Consider the following 19,087-nt stretch of genomic DNA (forward strand, 5'->3'; position numbering starts at 1 on the left):
ACCCCATCTGGCTGGGGCCAACAGCAAGGTGTAAAGACTTTATTCCAAGTTGTTTCCTGAGGACATTTCTTCTCTAATTTTGTGCATTTGAAAAGACATTACATATGGATTGTAAAACTGTGCAGATGAGAGTCACATGACTTTTAGAATAGCATGTCTTAAATTTTCATTAGGCATAGACACCTTTTAAAAAGGAAAAAAAAATAACTATGATAAATCTTTGAGAATTCATCTGAGAACACTAATTGGAAAATCACTCTTATACACCTACCATGACAGTTTATGGGTTTTTATTAGTTAATTATAAAAATCACAGAAAATAATATATTTTGCTTCCATAATTGACAAAGATGTATAGATTGGATTATAGTCAAAATGAAAACACAAAGTAGAAGTATACATAAGACTTTTGGTCCTTGATAGGTTTCAGTGGCCACTATTATATACTACATTAGGGCAAAAATTTACTGCCTAACTACTCATCACAAGCTAGCATCAATGTCTCTAGTTCTAATCTGATCTATCAACACAGCACAAGGACACTTGGGCAAAAATGGGATTTTGCCCATGTTTTGGTTTGGTGATTTTGATTTCACCAAAGGAAAGTCTGTTTCTCTTGTCAAACCAATCTTAAATTCCATTTCCTTTTGCAAATGTTTCCTGAGAATCTTGTTGGAAGACAATCATCCTGAATATTCTGATATTTCTGCTGAGTCAGGTCTTTCTGAGCAAAGAGCTCTAGCAAAGTTGGAGAAAGGATGATGGCATAGCAAAAATGCCTTGGAAGATGAAGGTGGGGTATTGCACCTGAGAGAGGTAGAGACTTAATTCCCTTGAGCCTTACTGACATTCTAGCGCACTGATCGGGTAAAATTTGCATTCCAGAGTATAACAATCTCTATCTGTCATGAGAGGATAGATTGATATGCCAACAGTCTAAAAAAAAAGAAAAAAAATCCTCTGAGACACGTAATTCCAGGTTTCTTCTGTTAGTGCAAATGTGCTATTCATACAGAGTAACATTAGTCTCTCGCCGCATCACCCTTGGGATGGGGGCTGGAGTATAAACAATAGCACGCTCCTAAGTAAGAAATGGTCTGTTCTCTGATCCAGAGACCCTGTGTTTCCTGTCAGTCTGTCCAACTATCTATATATTATCTTATCTAATCTGTCACATATATATGTGTATGCATTTGTGTATAAATGTTACTTTATGCAAATAAATCTTACTATATGTACTATTTTAAGAGTACTTCTCAATTCTTACATTTTATTTTACATTTACATTATTTACATCTCAATTCTTACATTTTATTTTCAGGCGTGAGACTCACCTTTCCCTCTACCCAGCAAATATTTTAAAAATTCATTAAATCTTAAAAGCATATTTTTATTGAACTTTCAGAGAAAAAGAACCCATTTTTAAATGGCTGAATAATGTGTGGAAAGTTACTTAACACCTTTTCAAAGACTTTTTCTCCCTTTCTGTATGATATTAAAGGAGTTTGCCTAAAGTGCTTTATGGAAGGTTTGCAACACTGAGAAAGCTATTAATCTATCAAAGTAGCAAGTACCAAAGGGGAGGAGAAGGATTCAGTTCCAAAGAATATGCTATGTTGAAAATTCATACAGCTTTAAAAGAAAAAAAAAAATATATATATTAACTTTTATAAGCTGTGTTTATTTTATATTAAAGGTAATAGCATTAAATATAATTCATAAGGGAATTTTTTAAAAAATCATAGATATCAACCTGTTCTATCTTGTCAGGATTTAAGTACAAAATATCAAATAACTAGACAATATTACCATAATGTGATGACAGATGAAGACTATATTCTTTCCATCAAAATATGAGCTCTGTTACTTCACCCTCTTGAAACTAGGCAGTCAGTGTGACTTGCTTTGATCAAGAAGTTGTGGTGGTATTGGCACAAAAACAGACACATAGACCAATGGAACAGAATAGAAACTCCATAAATGGACCCTCAACTCTATGGTCAACTAATCTTTGACAAATCAGGAAAAAAAAAAATATCTAATGGAAAAGTCTCTTCAATAAGTGGTGTGGAAAATTGGGTAACCACATGCAGAAGAATGAAATTGGACCATTCTCTTACACCATATACAAAGATAAACTCTAAATGAATGAAAGACCTCAATGTGAGACAAGAATCCATCAAAATCATAGAGGAGAACATAGGCAGTAACCTCTTCGACATTGGCCACAGTAACTTCTTTCAAGACACGTTTCCAAGGGCAAGTGAAACAAAAGCAAAAATGAGGTTTTGGGACTTCATCAAGATAAAAGTTTCTGCATAGCAAAGGAAACAGTCAACAAAACTAAGAGGCAGCCCATGGAATAGGAGATGATATTTGTAAATGACATTACAGATAAAAGGCTGGTATCCAAGATCTATAAAAAACTTCTCGAACTCAACATTCAAAAAAACAAATAACCCAGTTAAAAAATGGGCAGAAGACATGAACAGACACTTCTCCAAAGGAGACAAATGTCTAACAGAAACACACAAAAAAATGCTCCATATCACTAGCCATCAGGGAAATACAAATCAAAACCACAATGAGATACCACCTTATGTCAGTGAGAATGGCAAAAATTAACAATAACAACAAAAAAATAGTAACAAAACAGGAAACAAAAAATGTTGGTGAGGATGTGGAGAAAGGGGAATCCTCTTACACTGTTCGTGGGAATGCAAGCTGGTGCAGCCACTTTGGAAAAGAGTAGGAAGTTCCTCAAGATGTTAAGAATAGAGCTACCCTATGACCCAGCAATTACACTACTAGGTATTTACCCCAATGATACAGACGAAGTGATAAGAAGGGGCACATGCACCCCAATGTTCATAGCAGACCTGTCTACAAGAGCCAACCTGTGGAAGGAGCCAAGATGCCCTTCAGCAGATGAATGGATAAAGAAGATGTGGTACAGGGGTGCCTGGGTGGCTCAGTGGATTGGGGCCTCTGCCTTCAGCTCGGGTCATGATCCCAGGGTCCTGGGATCGAGCCCCACATCGGGCTCTCTGATCAGCGGGGAGTCTGCTTCCCTTCCTCTCTCTGCCTGCCTCTCTGCCTACCTGTGGTCTCTGTCTGTCAAATAAATAAATAAAATCTTAAAAAAAAAAACTTATTAAAGAAGATGTGGTACATATATGCACTGGAATATTACTCAATCACCAGAAAAGATGAATACCCACTATTTATGTCAACATGGATGGAACTGGAGGGGGATTTTTAAAGTGAAGTTAAGTCAAGCAGAGAAAGATAATTATCATATGGTCTCACTCATATGTGGAACATAACCAGTAGCACAGAGAACCATAGGGAAAGGGAGGGAAATCTGAAGGGGGAGAAATCAGAGAGGGAAAAGAACCATGAGGGACTATGGACCCCAGGAAACAATCTGAGGGTTTCAGAGAGAAGAAGGGTAGGGGGAAGGGGTAACAGGATGATGGGTATTAAGGAGGGGACGTGCTATGATGAGCACTGGGTGTTATATGTAACTAATAAATCATGGAACACTACATCAAAAACTAATGATGTACTTATACAATGGCTAACTGAACATAAAAAAAATAAGTTAAAAAACAAAACAAAAAACAACAACAACAAAAAGAAGTTGTGGTGGAAGTCACTTAATGAGAATTCTAATGCCTACATCTTAATTAGCCTCACAACTTCCACTCTTTTATACCCTGGAACTACCATGCTGACATGCCAGTCTAAAGTATGACCAGGCACATGCAGTAGACCTAAGCCACCCAGCTATTCACCACTAATACATAACGGACGTGGGGGTGAGGCTATTTTAAACTACCCAGCTACTATAATAAGATGAGTGTGGCCATCTGAGTGTTCCCCAATTATGTCCACAAACTTCCCAGATTGCTGAACCACAAAACTATGGGTAGTAAGTCATTCTTTAATTCTAATTAACACATCAAATTTTAAGGTGATTTGATTTGCCACAATAGATAACTGGAATACTATTATATGTTAGATGTTTCAAATGACACATATTTCTAATGAAATATAATAGGAATCTTCATTCTGATAGTTCTCTTAAGAGATTTCCATAGTACTGTCTTTTGTAAGCTAAATATTGCAAAACTAAAAATCTTTCAAAAACATTTAAGATATTGGTAGTGACAATGGATTAAAATAAAAAACATGGCACTCAATTGACTTACTGAAAACCAGCCAAAGTTTAATGATTTGTAATAAGAGGAATGTTCACAGCCATGCTATAATCACAAGGTAGTCTGAGATATAGATAAAACATTTTCAGGGATGAATGTTCCTTCTCATTCCCTCTCAGTTTTCTGTTAAACTTTTAACTCCAATAATTGAAACTGTGCCAAAGAGACATTGTCAAAAGATATAATTTTTCCTCTGTCAAGTTCTATATAAACAACTTTAAAACATAAGCAAAATCTACAAAGATTATACCGCTTATTCCCCAATTAGAAATGAGTCTGTTCTCAGATAAGATCATACTACCTGTCTGGAGAAAAATAGAGATCTGCCTTGAGACTATCTAACTCTCTTTGTCTCTAGCTCACATGCCCCATTTTGAAAAAAGAGATGGAAACAAGAAAATTCTCATGAAAACTGGAGGGAGGCAGGTAATTGTTGAAAGACAAATTATGACTATTTTTCACTAATGGCATTGGTTTTCCTGTCATTGGTTTTTCTGTTTGCATATAGTCTAAACTTTGATAAGAATAACATGCAAGGGGCATCTGGGTGGCTCAGTGGGTTAAAGCCTCTGCCTTCAGCTCAGGTCATGATCCCAGGATCCTGGGGTCGAGCCCCGTGTCAGGCTCTCTGCTCAGCGGGGAGCCTGCTTCCTCCTCTCTCTCTCTGCCTGTCTCTCAGCCTACTTGTGATCTCTGTCTGTCAAATAAATGAATAAAATCTTAAAATAAAAAAAAGAATGACATGCAGTATTTTCCATTCAAACAAGTACCTGTGTATTAACTTCTTCACCCTTTTCTGTGCAGATCTAGAAGTGATTACAGTCCTCAGATGAAGATCACTCTCGAATAGTTATAAATATCCAATGAGATAGCTAAAGGTTTAAATATCACGGTTTTCTCAAATATACTGAGATGTGCTTACCTGCAGTGTTGGGGAAGTCTTTTCCATGGTACCCCAGCTCAGCACCCAGACCTGATCATGTGATTTGTCATAGTGTAATTTAACTGGTACAGGGTCTGTGCTTACTGCCTGCAATAAATGGGAGTTGAAAAAAAAAATGTTTTCAGATTGAAATATTAGTTTAAAACTATGCCAGACATTATGAAAGAACATAAGCGTTTAGATACCAAATTAAAAATTTATGTTGCCAACTTTCTGATTTTTCTAAACCTTGATTTTTCTAATTTGGAAATATGATACTTTACCCAGCATGTTTTTGCACAATTTTATATAGTGTTATGTTCCTTTATTACCTATGCGAATTGGGTGTCTGTGGAGAAGCTATTTAGGAATTTAAGATATATAGATGATTAATATGTATATTATATTCAATTGTTGAACACAGGTAAGAACTACATTTATACTATTAGGGTTTTTTTGCTTTGTTTTGTTTTTTTCATCCTAATGCTGGGCATGGGATTTGGCCATCTATAGTGCTAAAATGCCTAAGTCTGATATACAGTGATAACCCTAATGACAGATTACCTGATTTAATTTCCTTAACGAGAAATCTAAAATCATGGAAAGAAATAAATGCATTTTTAAACCATCTTTGATATGGTGAATGGGTTTTTCTGCTACTGTTTATAATATTTAGCATTTACTTAAAACAAAACATCCAGAAAACAGATTGCTGCCAGGAAGTTATTTCACTTACCTTCATTTCAAGCTATTTATATTTCAAGCTAATACCTTTTTTAAGTAATTTCCTGTAGTAGTTCTTTATGTATATTTTTCTAATTTTATAACATGAAACAAATTGTATTCAATAATACTACCTTTATTCAATATTGAAAGCATTTCTTTCTGAAGCTCTGGTGAATATCCTTAGAGAATTTCCCAAGTCCTAGTTCATAATGCAATCCTCTTCTCAGTGGGTTAAAGGTAAAGTACAGTTGTGGTTGAACATGTGAAGGTTCATATTTTAGCTAAATGTTGGCAATTTAGTCTTACTAAAGTATTTATTTTCAAAAGCCTTGCCCTGGATTTTATCTGTTTAAAATTCGCAATACTCTTGGATTACTGAATTAATTATTTAATTTCTTGAAAATGCCTACTTTAACATTTCTGTATTAATGTTTTCCTGACTTTCTTCCTGGCTAATAGAGCCATTATGTTGTTTTGGGATCTTGTGGCCAACAACTTTCTCAGGGAAGGCAGCTCACTTGGCGAGCACCAGAGATTTAAGCCTATTCCCCTTTCACAAATGCCAAGTTTCCCAGCCTCTCTAGTGGCTCCCGTGGTCACATGACCTAGTCTCATTTATACATGATAAGGATTAACACGATGAACGATATCATGTTTGACAATGATACTATGCCACAGTTTCTCTTTTTTCCTGCTTTGAATGCTATCATATAACAAGATTAAGCCTTCATTTCCAAAGTCATTTTGAGGCCTGAAACAATAAGCTTAAGAAGGAAAAGCCACACAATGCTTTGAGGATTTGGCAGGAGAAAAATGAAAGGAGAATGAATTCTCCATAACAGCCTTGAGTTGCTGCACAAACCTAGAGTAACTGTCTCTAGACGAGGTTATTTGGGATAATTAAATAGCTTTATTGCTTAAGAAATAGTCTGGTGTTTTGTTAATTGTAATCCAGTGAATGCCAGATGTTTCATTTAAATTCTTCATGTACTCATCGATAATTTCAATGTGTATATAGCAAAAGTGCCATCATTAATCATTACTTTAATAACAAAGCAATAGATTCCTTTGATTTTTCATATTTTCCCTTTGATATGTAAAACTTGATCTGTATGTGATTATAACAGTTACCCTATTTTGCATACAGCTTAAAAAGAAATAATCTCTAGGTCTTTACAATGTTAAAGATAAAATAGTTCAACAACAAAAGCAATAGTAACAAAGACCTCACTGTTATTCAATTGTTAAGAGTCAGTTACACGAAGAGCAAAGAGCTTTAGATAACTTTAAATATTAAGGAAAAATTAAAAAAAATAAAAAAATAAATATTAAGGAAAAATTTAAATGAAAATTTCCAGCTTGCCAGCTCTCATAAGGTTCTTTTCTTTCCCTGGTTCCTCTCCTAAGTATTAACTTCTAGGGCATACCACAGTCCATGGTTAAGTTAATATCCACATAAAACAGGGCAAGAAATGGAAACAGCCTTACCAGGAGTCATCCAGCAGGTGATCAGCAGAGCTGGGATTGGATGATCCGTTTATCCCCAATGTGCAACCTCTCTGAATATGAGCCACCATCCTTCCTAGTTGTTAGTTTAATTCCCAACACTGCGTGCATACTTGCCCTCCTATTGTTCCCTCATGTATAAGAAACATTCTTTGGACTTTTTCTCTTTTGGAAGGTGGAAGGAATTCAAGGGTCCAAATATATGCAGTATCATCTGTATAAGCAGTACAGACCCAGCCGAGAACCAATGAACGGCAGAATACACCATGCTTTTTTTTTTTTTTTTAAATTTTTGAAGATTTTATTTATTTATTTGACAGAGATCACAAGTAGGCAGAGAGGCAGGCGGGGGTGGGGGGAGGAAGGAGAGAGAGAGAGAGAGAGAGAAGAGAGAGAGAGAGAGGAGGAAACAGGCTCCCTGCGGAGCAGAGAGCCCGATGCGGGCCTTGATCCCAGAACCCTGGGAATCATGACCTGAGCCGAAGGCAGAGGCTTTAACCCACTGAGCCACCCAGGTGCCCCAAAGAATACACCATGCTTACCAGCATGCATTCTGAAGCCAACTGTGAATTTTAGGGTCCTCACTTAATGAAAAAAAAAAAAAAAAGTAAAATAACAGTACCTCAGGAAGTTACTAAGCTTTTCTGTGGTGTACCATGGAAATACTACTATTACTCTCAGAAAAGCTAATTGAACTAGAGGTATTTTCATGACAATAGCCTCATAGTGTTTTAAAGTTTGGAGATTCAGTATCTTTATTTAGCAAATGAAGAATCTGAGATTTAGAAAGTAAATAAACACAATCTCTGTCCTTAAAGAACTAGAGGCTAGAGGGTGGAAGAACTTAAAATAGCTAGATGCCCAGTCACAAAATAAAAATAAGGACCAAATGCTGGGGGGGAGGGGGGAGTGCAGAGGAAAAAGTACAAAGCTGGATGAAGGATAAGGGGAGGAGGTGATGCTTTGATTGAGCTTTTAAGTATGAATATTTTTATAAATGGGAAGACAGAGACTACTTTTTAAAGTTCACTGATGAGAATATGTTTCAGGAGATGTCAAAAAGCAGTCCATGAATAACTGCCTTCAAATAATTAAGATATACATATTTGAAAGAAAAAAACATCAATTTTCAAAACAGTGTTCAATTTTGAAAAATATCTGCTCAGTGGTTTCCGAAACGTTTGAACATTTTTGTCTCTCAGCATTTCAGAGGTTTGGTATTAAATTCAATACGTTTGGATTTTTGGTTATAATAGTTCACCAGAACTGAAAAAGATATGCAGATCAAAAATGAAGAAAAATGCATCTGACATACTTTATTTGGAAAATGTTTAACTCTTAGGGGGAAAAAATCTGTTTACAACTTTTCAAGTGTGCGGATATAACACATTTTACTGAGGGAACATTTACAAAGTTTTCAGCAAGATCATGTAACAAAGACATAAATATTTCCAAACAACCATCTTCAGAATAATCTTGCCGTACCCAATCTTCAGCCAAAAAACAGATATTTTCCTACTTATATTGTCAACTTTTGAAAGGAATAAATTGCACGTATTGGATTTCACAAAATACCTGCTAGTACACTCTGGAAATTACTTTAAATGATGAGTAAGTTTAGACCATTAGCTTTTGTAAAAGAGAAAGACACTATATTTAATACTTAAAATATTATTTTTCTTGCCACAATTAATCCTGTCTCTGTGTTATAAGTAGTTTAAGTATTTCTCCACATTTTATGCAAGGCGTTGTAAAGATTCTCTTATCCTTGACTGCCCTCTCTCTCCCATGCCTCACATTCTCAGGAAACCGAATTCCATCTGCCCTCTAAATACTGACCTCGGCAGTACCTTACCTGACACCATCAAGAACAGAGCCTCTATCCTCTCAACTCTCAACACATGGTTTCTAACTTTTAACTTTATATATACTCACCACCTTTCTCAACAGATTTGTTAAAATGATTTTTATTTTTTGGTAAGCATTAGACAGATCATAATACTAATCTTCTCAAAGCACTACAGCGTTTTCTCATTTCCCTCAGAGTAAAGACAGAAGTCCTTCGAATGACTACCATGCCCTGGCTGACCTGCCCCTTCTGTCTTCTTTCTCTGATCCCTTCACCTGCTACTCCAGGGGAGGTGCTCTGGGCCCCCTGCTGCTCATCCAGCATGCCAGCCACACTTCTGCTTTTCAGAGGGCTTTTCCCCTGAACGGTCTTCCCCTAGACAGCCCAGTGTCTGCTTCCTCAACATGTTCACTGCTCAGAACTCCTGCTCCCAGTGAGGCCTGTCTGATCATCCTGCTTAATGCTGTAACCAGCCTTCGCTTGGTACACATCTTCTCATCCTTAGTTTTCCTAATTCCACCTGGTCTTACACCACTGTTTTACCTTTTCTAAAGCACTTACCACCTGACCACATATTATAATTTGCATGTTTAGTATTCCTATTTTTCATTGTCTATCTTCATCTAATGGATTCTAGGTTCCAAGAAAGCAGCTTTTTTTCCTGTTTGTTTAAGTCAATAATACAACGTACGCACTTAGAACAATACTTTTAAATAGCAGTATTCAACATACAACTAATGGGACTTTAAATCTACATGACTGGGAAAAGCAAATTGCAAAGTTAAACAGTGTTCCAAAACTTATTAAGAACATTATTATTATTTTATTTAAGAAAGACAATTACACTCTGTACCATGCTTATTATGAACAGAGTTTTTTAACGTTTTACAAATAAAAATTATTTTAATTTAATCTTCGTAACAATTTTTGTGTTGAGGTATACAGTACTGTTATCTCCTTTGTAAAGATAAAAGTGAAGTAAAGTACCAATATTGATCCCCTCTTATTGTAAAACTCCTACTTTCGTCTTCAGGTGCCCTCCTGTCCACTGAGCACTACATCAGTATTCAACATACAAATGATGTAGGATTCCCATGTTGGTCCATATATTAAGAAATTATAAAATGTAATATGATTTTTTTAAGATAAAAACACATATTAATGACATCCTAGTATTTCTTTCTCACAAGTCAGCATCTTTCATTCCATTCTGGAGACCACTAGTGTATATAGTTTTTTGTTTTGTTTTGTTTTGTCTTGTTTTGTTTTTTCCTACAGCCACCAACCATTTATCAAGAAGAAATGATATAAGTTGAATAACAACATTCAAGAATATGGGATTATAAGAAAATATTCCATATATATTCATCTTCCACCTCAGAATTAACCTATATAGATTGCTCATCTATTACTTTGCATAGATTTGTATTTAACTACTGATATTACTTTGCTAGGAAGCTTGTTTTCAGACTTTGCCTTGAGAAGCCTATGGAAATGAGATTTATTTGTAGCAGGTGATTCAACTTCCGGCCATAATAGAACAAACAGAATCAGTTTGGATCTACCGAATGACTCCATAAGATTTGTTTAAATTAAAGATTCTGATACTATAGGTTGGAAATTTCTCTCCAGTATCATAATCACTATGGTTTTCTGTACACAGTAGTATTTGCTTGGCCTGGTGGTATTCGGATAATTAAGCCACATTCTTACTTTCAAAAATGAACTGATATTTTAAACACTTTAAGAAATATATTTCAAATTACAATGTGTTGTTATTATAATTAATAAATAGTAGGGATCTACATATTCAGGTCTGAAAATCCATTTCTTAACTTTCTATATAAGAACCATTTTTGGAGTGTTATATTGTCACGTTGAATTAACTTCTTCTATTCCTTCCGTAAAATGTTTAAAATACACTATATAACGTAATAATAAAAAAGGTCTTATTTGTAGCTTTATAAAGATATCAATAAAATGTTTTTATTTAATATTTTAAAACATTGCTTGAGCATATAATTTACATCTGTCATAAGGGTTTTTTTTTTCCTTTTTGTCAATCCACAAATCTTAACTCCTTTATAATCCCCAACTACCTAGTATTACACAAATTTATTAGTGTTTCTTGAGAAGATGAGACAAAAAGAAGAATTTAAAGTATACACTATAATGATCATGGACCAGTTGCATCTGGTACTGATAATCTATGAACATCTATACTGATAATAGCAACAAAGATAAACAAAACTTGGGGTTTGGTCTTAACAAGAAGGTACAGTGAAGCACAGCTTGTTTATCAGCCTGACAAGGAGAGTACCAGCTGGCTAATTAAGTGAACCTAATTTAAACTAATGATGTCGATTCTCAAGATAATGTGCTAATGGCTAGAGGAGACTGCCTGTGACACTTAAGAATACTCCCGAGGTGTCACAAGCCACTTTGGCATCCAAGCAGAATCTGATTTTACTCCACAGAAGACGAAATGAGGTCAGTTGTTTACCAGTCAGTCTTTAATACAGCCAAATATCACCTGCCTGCCACTCTGACAAAAATTCCACAGTAAGAAAGGCAATACACATTTGATGGCTAAAGCAATAGCAACCTTACCGATTCCATTAAAACATTGTGACCTTTTATATTTTAAGCTGCAGATAAAAATATAAAAATGGTATCGTTGCACCCACTGAAAACAAATATAGTCTATTGGTAATATTTTATCATGAATTTTCTAAAATATCATGTTGTCAAGAAAATATTTGTCATTTTAGTAATAAAATGTAACAAAGCTGTTCCAAATCTTTAAATTTTTAACCTTAAATGCACATTTACTGCCAATCCACACAGTCTTTTGCATGTATTGTTTTGCATGTATTTGCATGAAAAAGAAGTAGTAAGAAATATGATTTCTTAGATAAGGTCAGTATAAAACACTAGGGATCTACTTTAACTAGATTGAAAAATAAAGCTTGCAAGATCAAAGTTAGATAATAGTAGTGTTCTTTTTTGTCTCTTTTCTTCTTTTTTTTTCTTCAAGATTGATTTTGGACTTCGTTGTTCCTTTTCTGTATCTACACCAGAGAAAATTCCATGGCATTTTTTATCATGTTTGGGAGAAGGTTAACTAAATTTCTGTTATAGTTAATATTCTTAGCTGTTTCTGTATAATACACTCAGGTTTGAAAGAAAGAAATAAATGCCTACAGCACACAATCAGAAGTATAACTTCACTTGGATGCGAAAAAGATTGACTTAAACCTAGCTTCAGTTGAGAAAAGTGGTCAAGTTGAGAAAGAATGTTTAACTTTTTACAAAATTAACTTTGTACTTGGCAGTTGACTTTGAGTGTGCTCTGTCCTTGCAGATAAATATAGCTGTATTCATTTTTAAAAAGATTTTATTTATTTATTTGACAGAGAGAGAGAGATCAAAAGTAGGCAGAGAGGCAGGCAGAGAGAGAGGAGGAGGCAGTCTCCCTCCCTGTTGAGCAGAGCCCCGATATGGGGCTCCATACAGGGCTCAATGGCAGGACCCTCAGACCATGACCTGAGCCAAAGGCAGAGGCTTAACCCACTGAACCACCCAGGCACCCCAATAAGTACAGCTTTAAATCACAAAGTTGTTGTTGTTTCAGTATAGTCTTTTAAGTAGCTAGAAATGTTCTTTCTTTAAATAGTTTTAAAACTTGAACTTCTTGGATTGTTAATTTATAAAACAGAGGGTACAATATCTAAATCTGCAAAATCTATAATGCTGTTTTAAATTGGGAAAACCTTGAGGGAATTTATAATTCTAAGAAATGAGGTATTTTCAAATATGAAAATAGAACCACTAGGATATTTATAATTCACCTTCAAGCGTGTACTTTTGAGGACTAAAATTAACAGATTCTAAGTTATGTTAAGACAAATATGAGGCAGTGTTCTTTCACCCAGCAGGTAAGTAGACACATGAAATTCATTATCTAAAGACTGAAATTATACATGGCTTTGAATGTGAAAACTTAGACAAATTAAAGCCTAGAAAATTTTAGTTTTTTAAAAAGACAATCTTTTGTGGTATAGAGTTAAAATTTTAGGTTGATATTTACAGTCAGTAATAGATTTCGAGAACTAGTATTCTTATCAGTAAGAACAGGAAACTGATTCTACCCAGTATGGAAATTTTCATTTTATAAACAATGGTGATCTCTGCATTTCTACAGAACAGATTATTGCAGAATGTCCCAAATCACTGCAGCTGCACTTTCATTTCCCTTCTTTCCAGTAAGGTATTCAGTAGCCCCTATGATTCAAAACTTTTTCTTTTTATTGACAGAAGGGTAATATTCAACTCCATCACACATCTCACCAGAGCTGTGCAAGTAACCCCATGACACTCTGCCTTTTTGTGCTACGGTTTAAGTTCTCATATTTTTCTGACAATAGGAACAAATCTAGTACGTTATTCTTGGTTCCCACTGTTCTCCAAATAGAAGGAGGCCGTAGGAAGTGAGGCAATAGGTTGATAGATGGTGGTGTGGGGCAAGGTGCATGGAGAGAAGCTTTAGATTTGTCTTTGGTAATAGAAAATCTGAGAATATACAGAGGCTCTAGCCAGAGCAGGTAGAGGGGGTAAAGCAGGAAATCAGTACCATGTCAGCTTTCACCTCTAAACGCATCTGGGGCAGAATATTTTTTTTGTTGTTTTATTTTAGAACTCTCAAATCAAGATTGCTTTTTTATTCCTATTTTGGTTACATGATATTAACATCTTTTCCCTTTAATTTGTTCTTTCCCATTTTGCTTTTAAAATTCAATACCATAATTTTTTACCTTAATACTTTCTTAGTTTCTTTTACTCTCTGCTAAGAGTGTGGTTATATACTTTTACTCAATTCTAATAGTGTTAATCATGACTTTTGTCCTTATTTTTTGCAAAAAAATCCCAGCTTCCTTTTGATTAGTTTTTTTCAATAACTTAATTTTTACCTTTATACATTAATTCCTTTGTGTCTCTCTATACATATCCTTATACTTTCCTTCTTGCATTCAGATTATTCTCCTTTTCTTCAGCTAAGTTCTAAAATTATCTGGTTAAATTAATCTATTACTTTTTTTTTAATTAAGGAGCAAAATTCCCTAAACACACAGCCTTATCTGGATTCAACATATTTAATCATGATTATCAATATTACTTGATATTGATATTAATATTTTGCATTTATATGGGTGCTATTAATAATTAGCTTAACATTGTGTCAGAGAATCGGTATGAAGTAACTTTCATTACTATTTCTTGCAACTTCATTTATAGACCATTATTTATCAGTAGTAGCTGTTTCTATAAAGTAACCGCTAACACTGAGTTTCTGAATACTGACCCATCGCTCTTAGGGGAAATATATACTTAGGTTCCTTTGAGCCTCTGGTCTCAAGATTTTCATCAACTGATCAATAGATAACTTTGTTTCATATGTGTTTCTGTGCAAAGACACTTTATTTAAAATATATTGTTCATTAATTAACATTGAACTTGTAGCCAAATAACACTAGGACTCATGGCTGAATGAAACTTACCATTGCGTACATCACAGCCTTCTTGCACAGGCATTTCAACACTGTGCTTAGGAGTCATTTTAAGCAACAGAGTTGCCAACAAAAGCACAAAAATGCAAAACACATAGTACTAAAAAGACCATGAAAAGGACACTTGTTTACAGTATAAAAACTGACACAAGAATGCAGAGTCTCTTCTTATTCAACTTTAGCTAGAAATGTGTATGTTGGGTGACAAATTTTTAACCATTCTGTTCATGTCCTTGCATGACCACAAAAGCCACATGAGTATTGATTTTATGGTCTTAAATAAATTTAGTGAGTTTTCAAATGAGAATCAACAAATAATTAACTGTAATTGATTTCTCTCCAGCAAAGAAAGAATAACACTACACCTACATTTAAACAAAATGATCATATGATTATAATGTAGAGCAAAGTAGCCAGATACAAATAGTAAATGCTATATATTTCCACTGATGTACTATTCAAAATCAGTCAATGTTTATTTATGGTGCCATAAATATACATAATGATTATCTATGAATAGTTAAGGACTAGAAGGAGTAATAAAACATCTTTATTATTTTAATAATAAGATCATAAGAACTCATTTGGACTGAGGCCCAATTTTCTAGCCTATAAAAAAGTAAATGTTAGATTTTTGTCTAAAAATACTTCATAATGATTATATCATAAACATGATTTTTAAAAATATTTTAGCATTATATATTATCTTTTACATTCTCCTGGTATTTCATAGCAATTAGAGGCACTTTGGAAAATAATATAATTTATGTGACCTTTACATTTCATTATCAATATTTTCTATTAATTTTAATTTTTAATTTAATTTTAAATTTTAAATTTTATACTGTTGTCTGAAGATGGAAATGATATGAAGATAAATATTAGTTTTTCTCGCTTTTGAGTATCTAGTAGGTAATACATAATTAGCATAGATTTCTAGTTTGAAAACAAAATTTACCAATTTGATTATTTCTGAAACATACTTCTAATTTTAACCTGCTGGCTATAGAGTCTAAATAATCCTAAACTGAATGCCTATAATTTGATCGCCTATGTTATAGCTGAAATCAAGATCAAATTAACTTGGTCAAAATCCAGAAGTCTCAGACATAAGAGGTGAAATACAGAAAAATATATATTCTCAAGGTGGATACTGAACCATCAGACTGGATATATATGTGAACCATGCAACCCTAGAGGCCTTAGAGAAGTTTTCTAGTAGAACAGTTACTGATCCTTTTCCTCATGATTATACCAGTCACTCTCTTATTAGAAATTTAACCATTAAACTAAATATCCACTGTAAATTTGTAAAACCAGAGATAACAGAGTTTTTTGGTAGAAACGCTTTTCACTCTTTTATTTGCCATACCAAACATATCCATAGTAGGCAATTAATAAGTATACAAAGAGTGGATGGATAGATAGATGGATGATTGGATGATATCATGTGAAGCTGTGAAGGACTCTTAGAATGAAAAGCCCTAACTTTGAACTTATTGCCACTTTTTGTAGTTCTAGTCAGGAATCATTAGAGGAGTTACTTCAATATTCAAGATTTTAAACCAATATGGATGCAAAAAAGATCTTGGTAAATATAAGGAATGGTTAGCTTCTAGTGTCTCTCAGAAACTTTGATAGTAAGTAGATGTAAATCACTTCTATATGCCAAGATCTGCTATAAATGTTTTATATGCATTAAGTTAATTCTAAATACAACTTTATGAGATATTTACAATTATTAATCCCATTTAGTGGATTATGCATATCTAATAAAGCTGTTTTAAGTTTGTTTCCTCTGATCTGAGAAGCAAGAGATTATAGTAAGAGTCAAGGGCCCAGTTACTGTAGCCAGGCCACCTAGAAGCAAATCCCATACCATCCCTGGCTGTTGTGCAATGGAGTACAAATAGACTGCCCAAGTTAAACAACTTTGGAAAGAACTGAGAATGAAACATTTGGGGACTCAAACCAGAATTTTTTTTTTATAACCATGACCGTGACAATGTTTACTTGCATTTTTTTTCCCTCTGTCATTGACCTATATACATATTCCTTGTTTTACTACTATAGTAAAACCTACTAAGTTATTATTATCTAACAGTCTACTATTAACTTGGCTTTTGTTAAGAATCAAGTAAGGAAGAAATAATACTGTCTCTGGAATGGTAACTAGGAATACCTTAATTAGCGTCTGACTGGAACTCTCCTGGCTCTAAACAGAATAGATAAATCTGAGGTTGATTTTTGTGGAACTAATCATGTTAATATTATGATGTGTTTATGGAATCTAATTTTTGAAAATAAGAAAAATTATTTTTTAATTCATTAAACTCAAGCAACAGACTAAGAGGAAAGTTTGCAGAAAATGTATACATTATCCAGTTATCCAAGTAATAAAACAAGTTATCAATGACAATCAGATGGCAATGTACAAGTTACCTGGTAAAGAATTGTAAAAAAATAAATATTTTTTTAAAAATCGCCTTCAAAAGCAGGGATCGTTCATACCTGAACAACTTTTTGGGACTGCACATCAACAATGAGGACTCTGTCCAGAGTTGGCTGTGCAACATAAATGAACTTGTCTTTGACATTAACAGCTGAGGCCCACACACACCTCTGAACTTCATCATCTTCAGCTTTGGGACAGACTTCATCCTATAATTTAGAAAACAGGGGAAAAAGTGAATATTTTAAATTAAGATGGATATGGCATATAAGAAGCAAAATTAATGTTTGATGCTTTATTACTTTCAGCATCAAAATTAAACATATATATATACACACACATACACACACACACATATATATGTGTATATATATATATATATATATATATATACACACAGAGAGATAGTGTGTGTACTAAATTAAACAACCCCCTTAAATGTAAATCAATGGAAATAACCCTTTGATATAAATTTCATCAGGCTCTTAATTACTTATTTCTAATAGGATATAGCCTCTTCATGTGTTACTATCTTGTTCATAACTCAGTAACTTTAGATATAGATAATAAATTCAAAGTTTTCTCTCAAATCCTCCAATCTCAAGCTTCTTTACCAGACATTAAATGTCACACTGGAGTATATTTAGAGGTTATCACATCAGTGGCTGCCCCCATACCCTGTCCTTGATCTTTTCAAAAGCTACCAAATCTACCAGAAGTGATTGAAAGTTTTCTAATTTGTGGAGAATCAGAAGCTTTGAAAAATTATAAAAAGGTAGTTATTCAGAAGGCTTATTTTATTTTTCAATTTTTATCAAGGTCAAATTTTACAAAATCTTTTAATATGTCCAAGCAGATTATTATTCTACTCCTTCACCCATAATTGTTTTCTGGTTGAATATTATATTGTTTGTGCCAGACTGCCATAAATGAGGCAAAAACAAAAACAAAACACACACACACATAAAAACTTCTATTCCCTCTTATCCTGAATTTTGTTAATAAGTGAATGTTGAAGGGATGTATAGGCCCAGTGATCTGTGCTGGTAGACACATCACAAATGGAAGAAACGTCATTTAGCCCATTATTTTTCTTTCAGGTTTTTCTTTTATTCACTGATCTTTTTGTTTTGTAATTTTCTCACTTTACCTATAGTTAGAAAACCACTAAGAAGAAAGATTTGTTGATCTGTACATAAAATATGTGTGTAATGATTCTAGTGTTTCATTTGTCTTATGATTTAGGTATGATCACTGATTACTAATATCTAATTTATTGATTTGTATACTCCAGTTAGTAACTGTTAAATTAGAGCACTCTCCTTCTCTAATTCAAATAAAAACATTTCTTTTCAGCAGAGATTCCATTCACCATTTGTATTTAATAATCACGAACTACAATTAACAAAGCTTACATTACCAACACAACTAAGCATTTCTTTTAAAGATAATACTGACAACAAATCACATTTGACATATAGTAATTAAAATGGATATACCATAATAACACCTTTGGAAGGAGCACAAACATAGTAGGTGGTTTTTCTCTTTGCTTAAAGTTTAGAAAATAATATAAAAACCAGAGCACTTTGAAATGAGAGCTCAATGTGTGGTCTGCTGTTTTTGTTCTCCAAATTTCAGATATGATTCAGGGAGAATCTGGAGTGTCCACTGATTTTTAAGATTCAATCCAGAAGTTGCCACGCACTGTCAAAACACCCGGAACATATGATAGTGTCTTCCTTTAAACAGTACATGTTATTCCCAGGCTTCCAGAATATAACCAAACAAATTAAAAACTAAACATCTAATGCATGATTCTGGTAGTTCTGGAGGTAGAAA

General features: G+C 34.0%; 1 protein-coding gene across 3 annotated transcripts in view; it reads right to left on the bottom strand.

The window, feature by feature from the left end:
- Positions 1-19,087, bottom strand: part of LOC111156442 (follistatin like 5) — a 764,534-nt gene that overhangs the window by 63,104 nt on the left and 682,343 nt on the right. For all 3 annotated transcript variants that reach the window (XM_022517356.1, XM_022517373.1, XM_022517364.1), the window contains 2 exons: positions 17,305-17,454; positions 5,146-5,253 (listed from right to left, as the gene is read on the bottom strand). In XM_022517356.1, the coding sequence (XP_022373064.1) occupies positions 5,146-5,253; positions 17,305-17,454 (258 nt within the window). The remainder of the gene's footprint in view (positions 1-5,145; positions 5,254-17,304; positions 17,455-19,087) is intronic.

Source organism: Enhydra lutris, unplaced genomic scaffold (genome assembly GCF_002288905.1).
Source record: "Enhydra lutris kenyoni isolate GAN:26980312 unplaced genomic scaffold, ASM228890v2 scaffoldscaffold3, whole genome shotgun sequence".
In the NCBI taxonomy this organism is placed as follows: domain Eukaryota; kingdom Metazoa; phylum Chordata; class Mammalia; order Carnivora; family Mustelidae; genus Enhydra; species Enhydra lutris.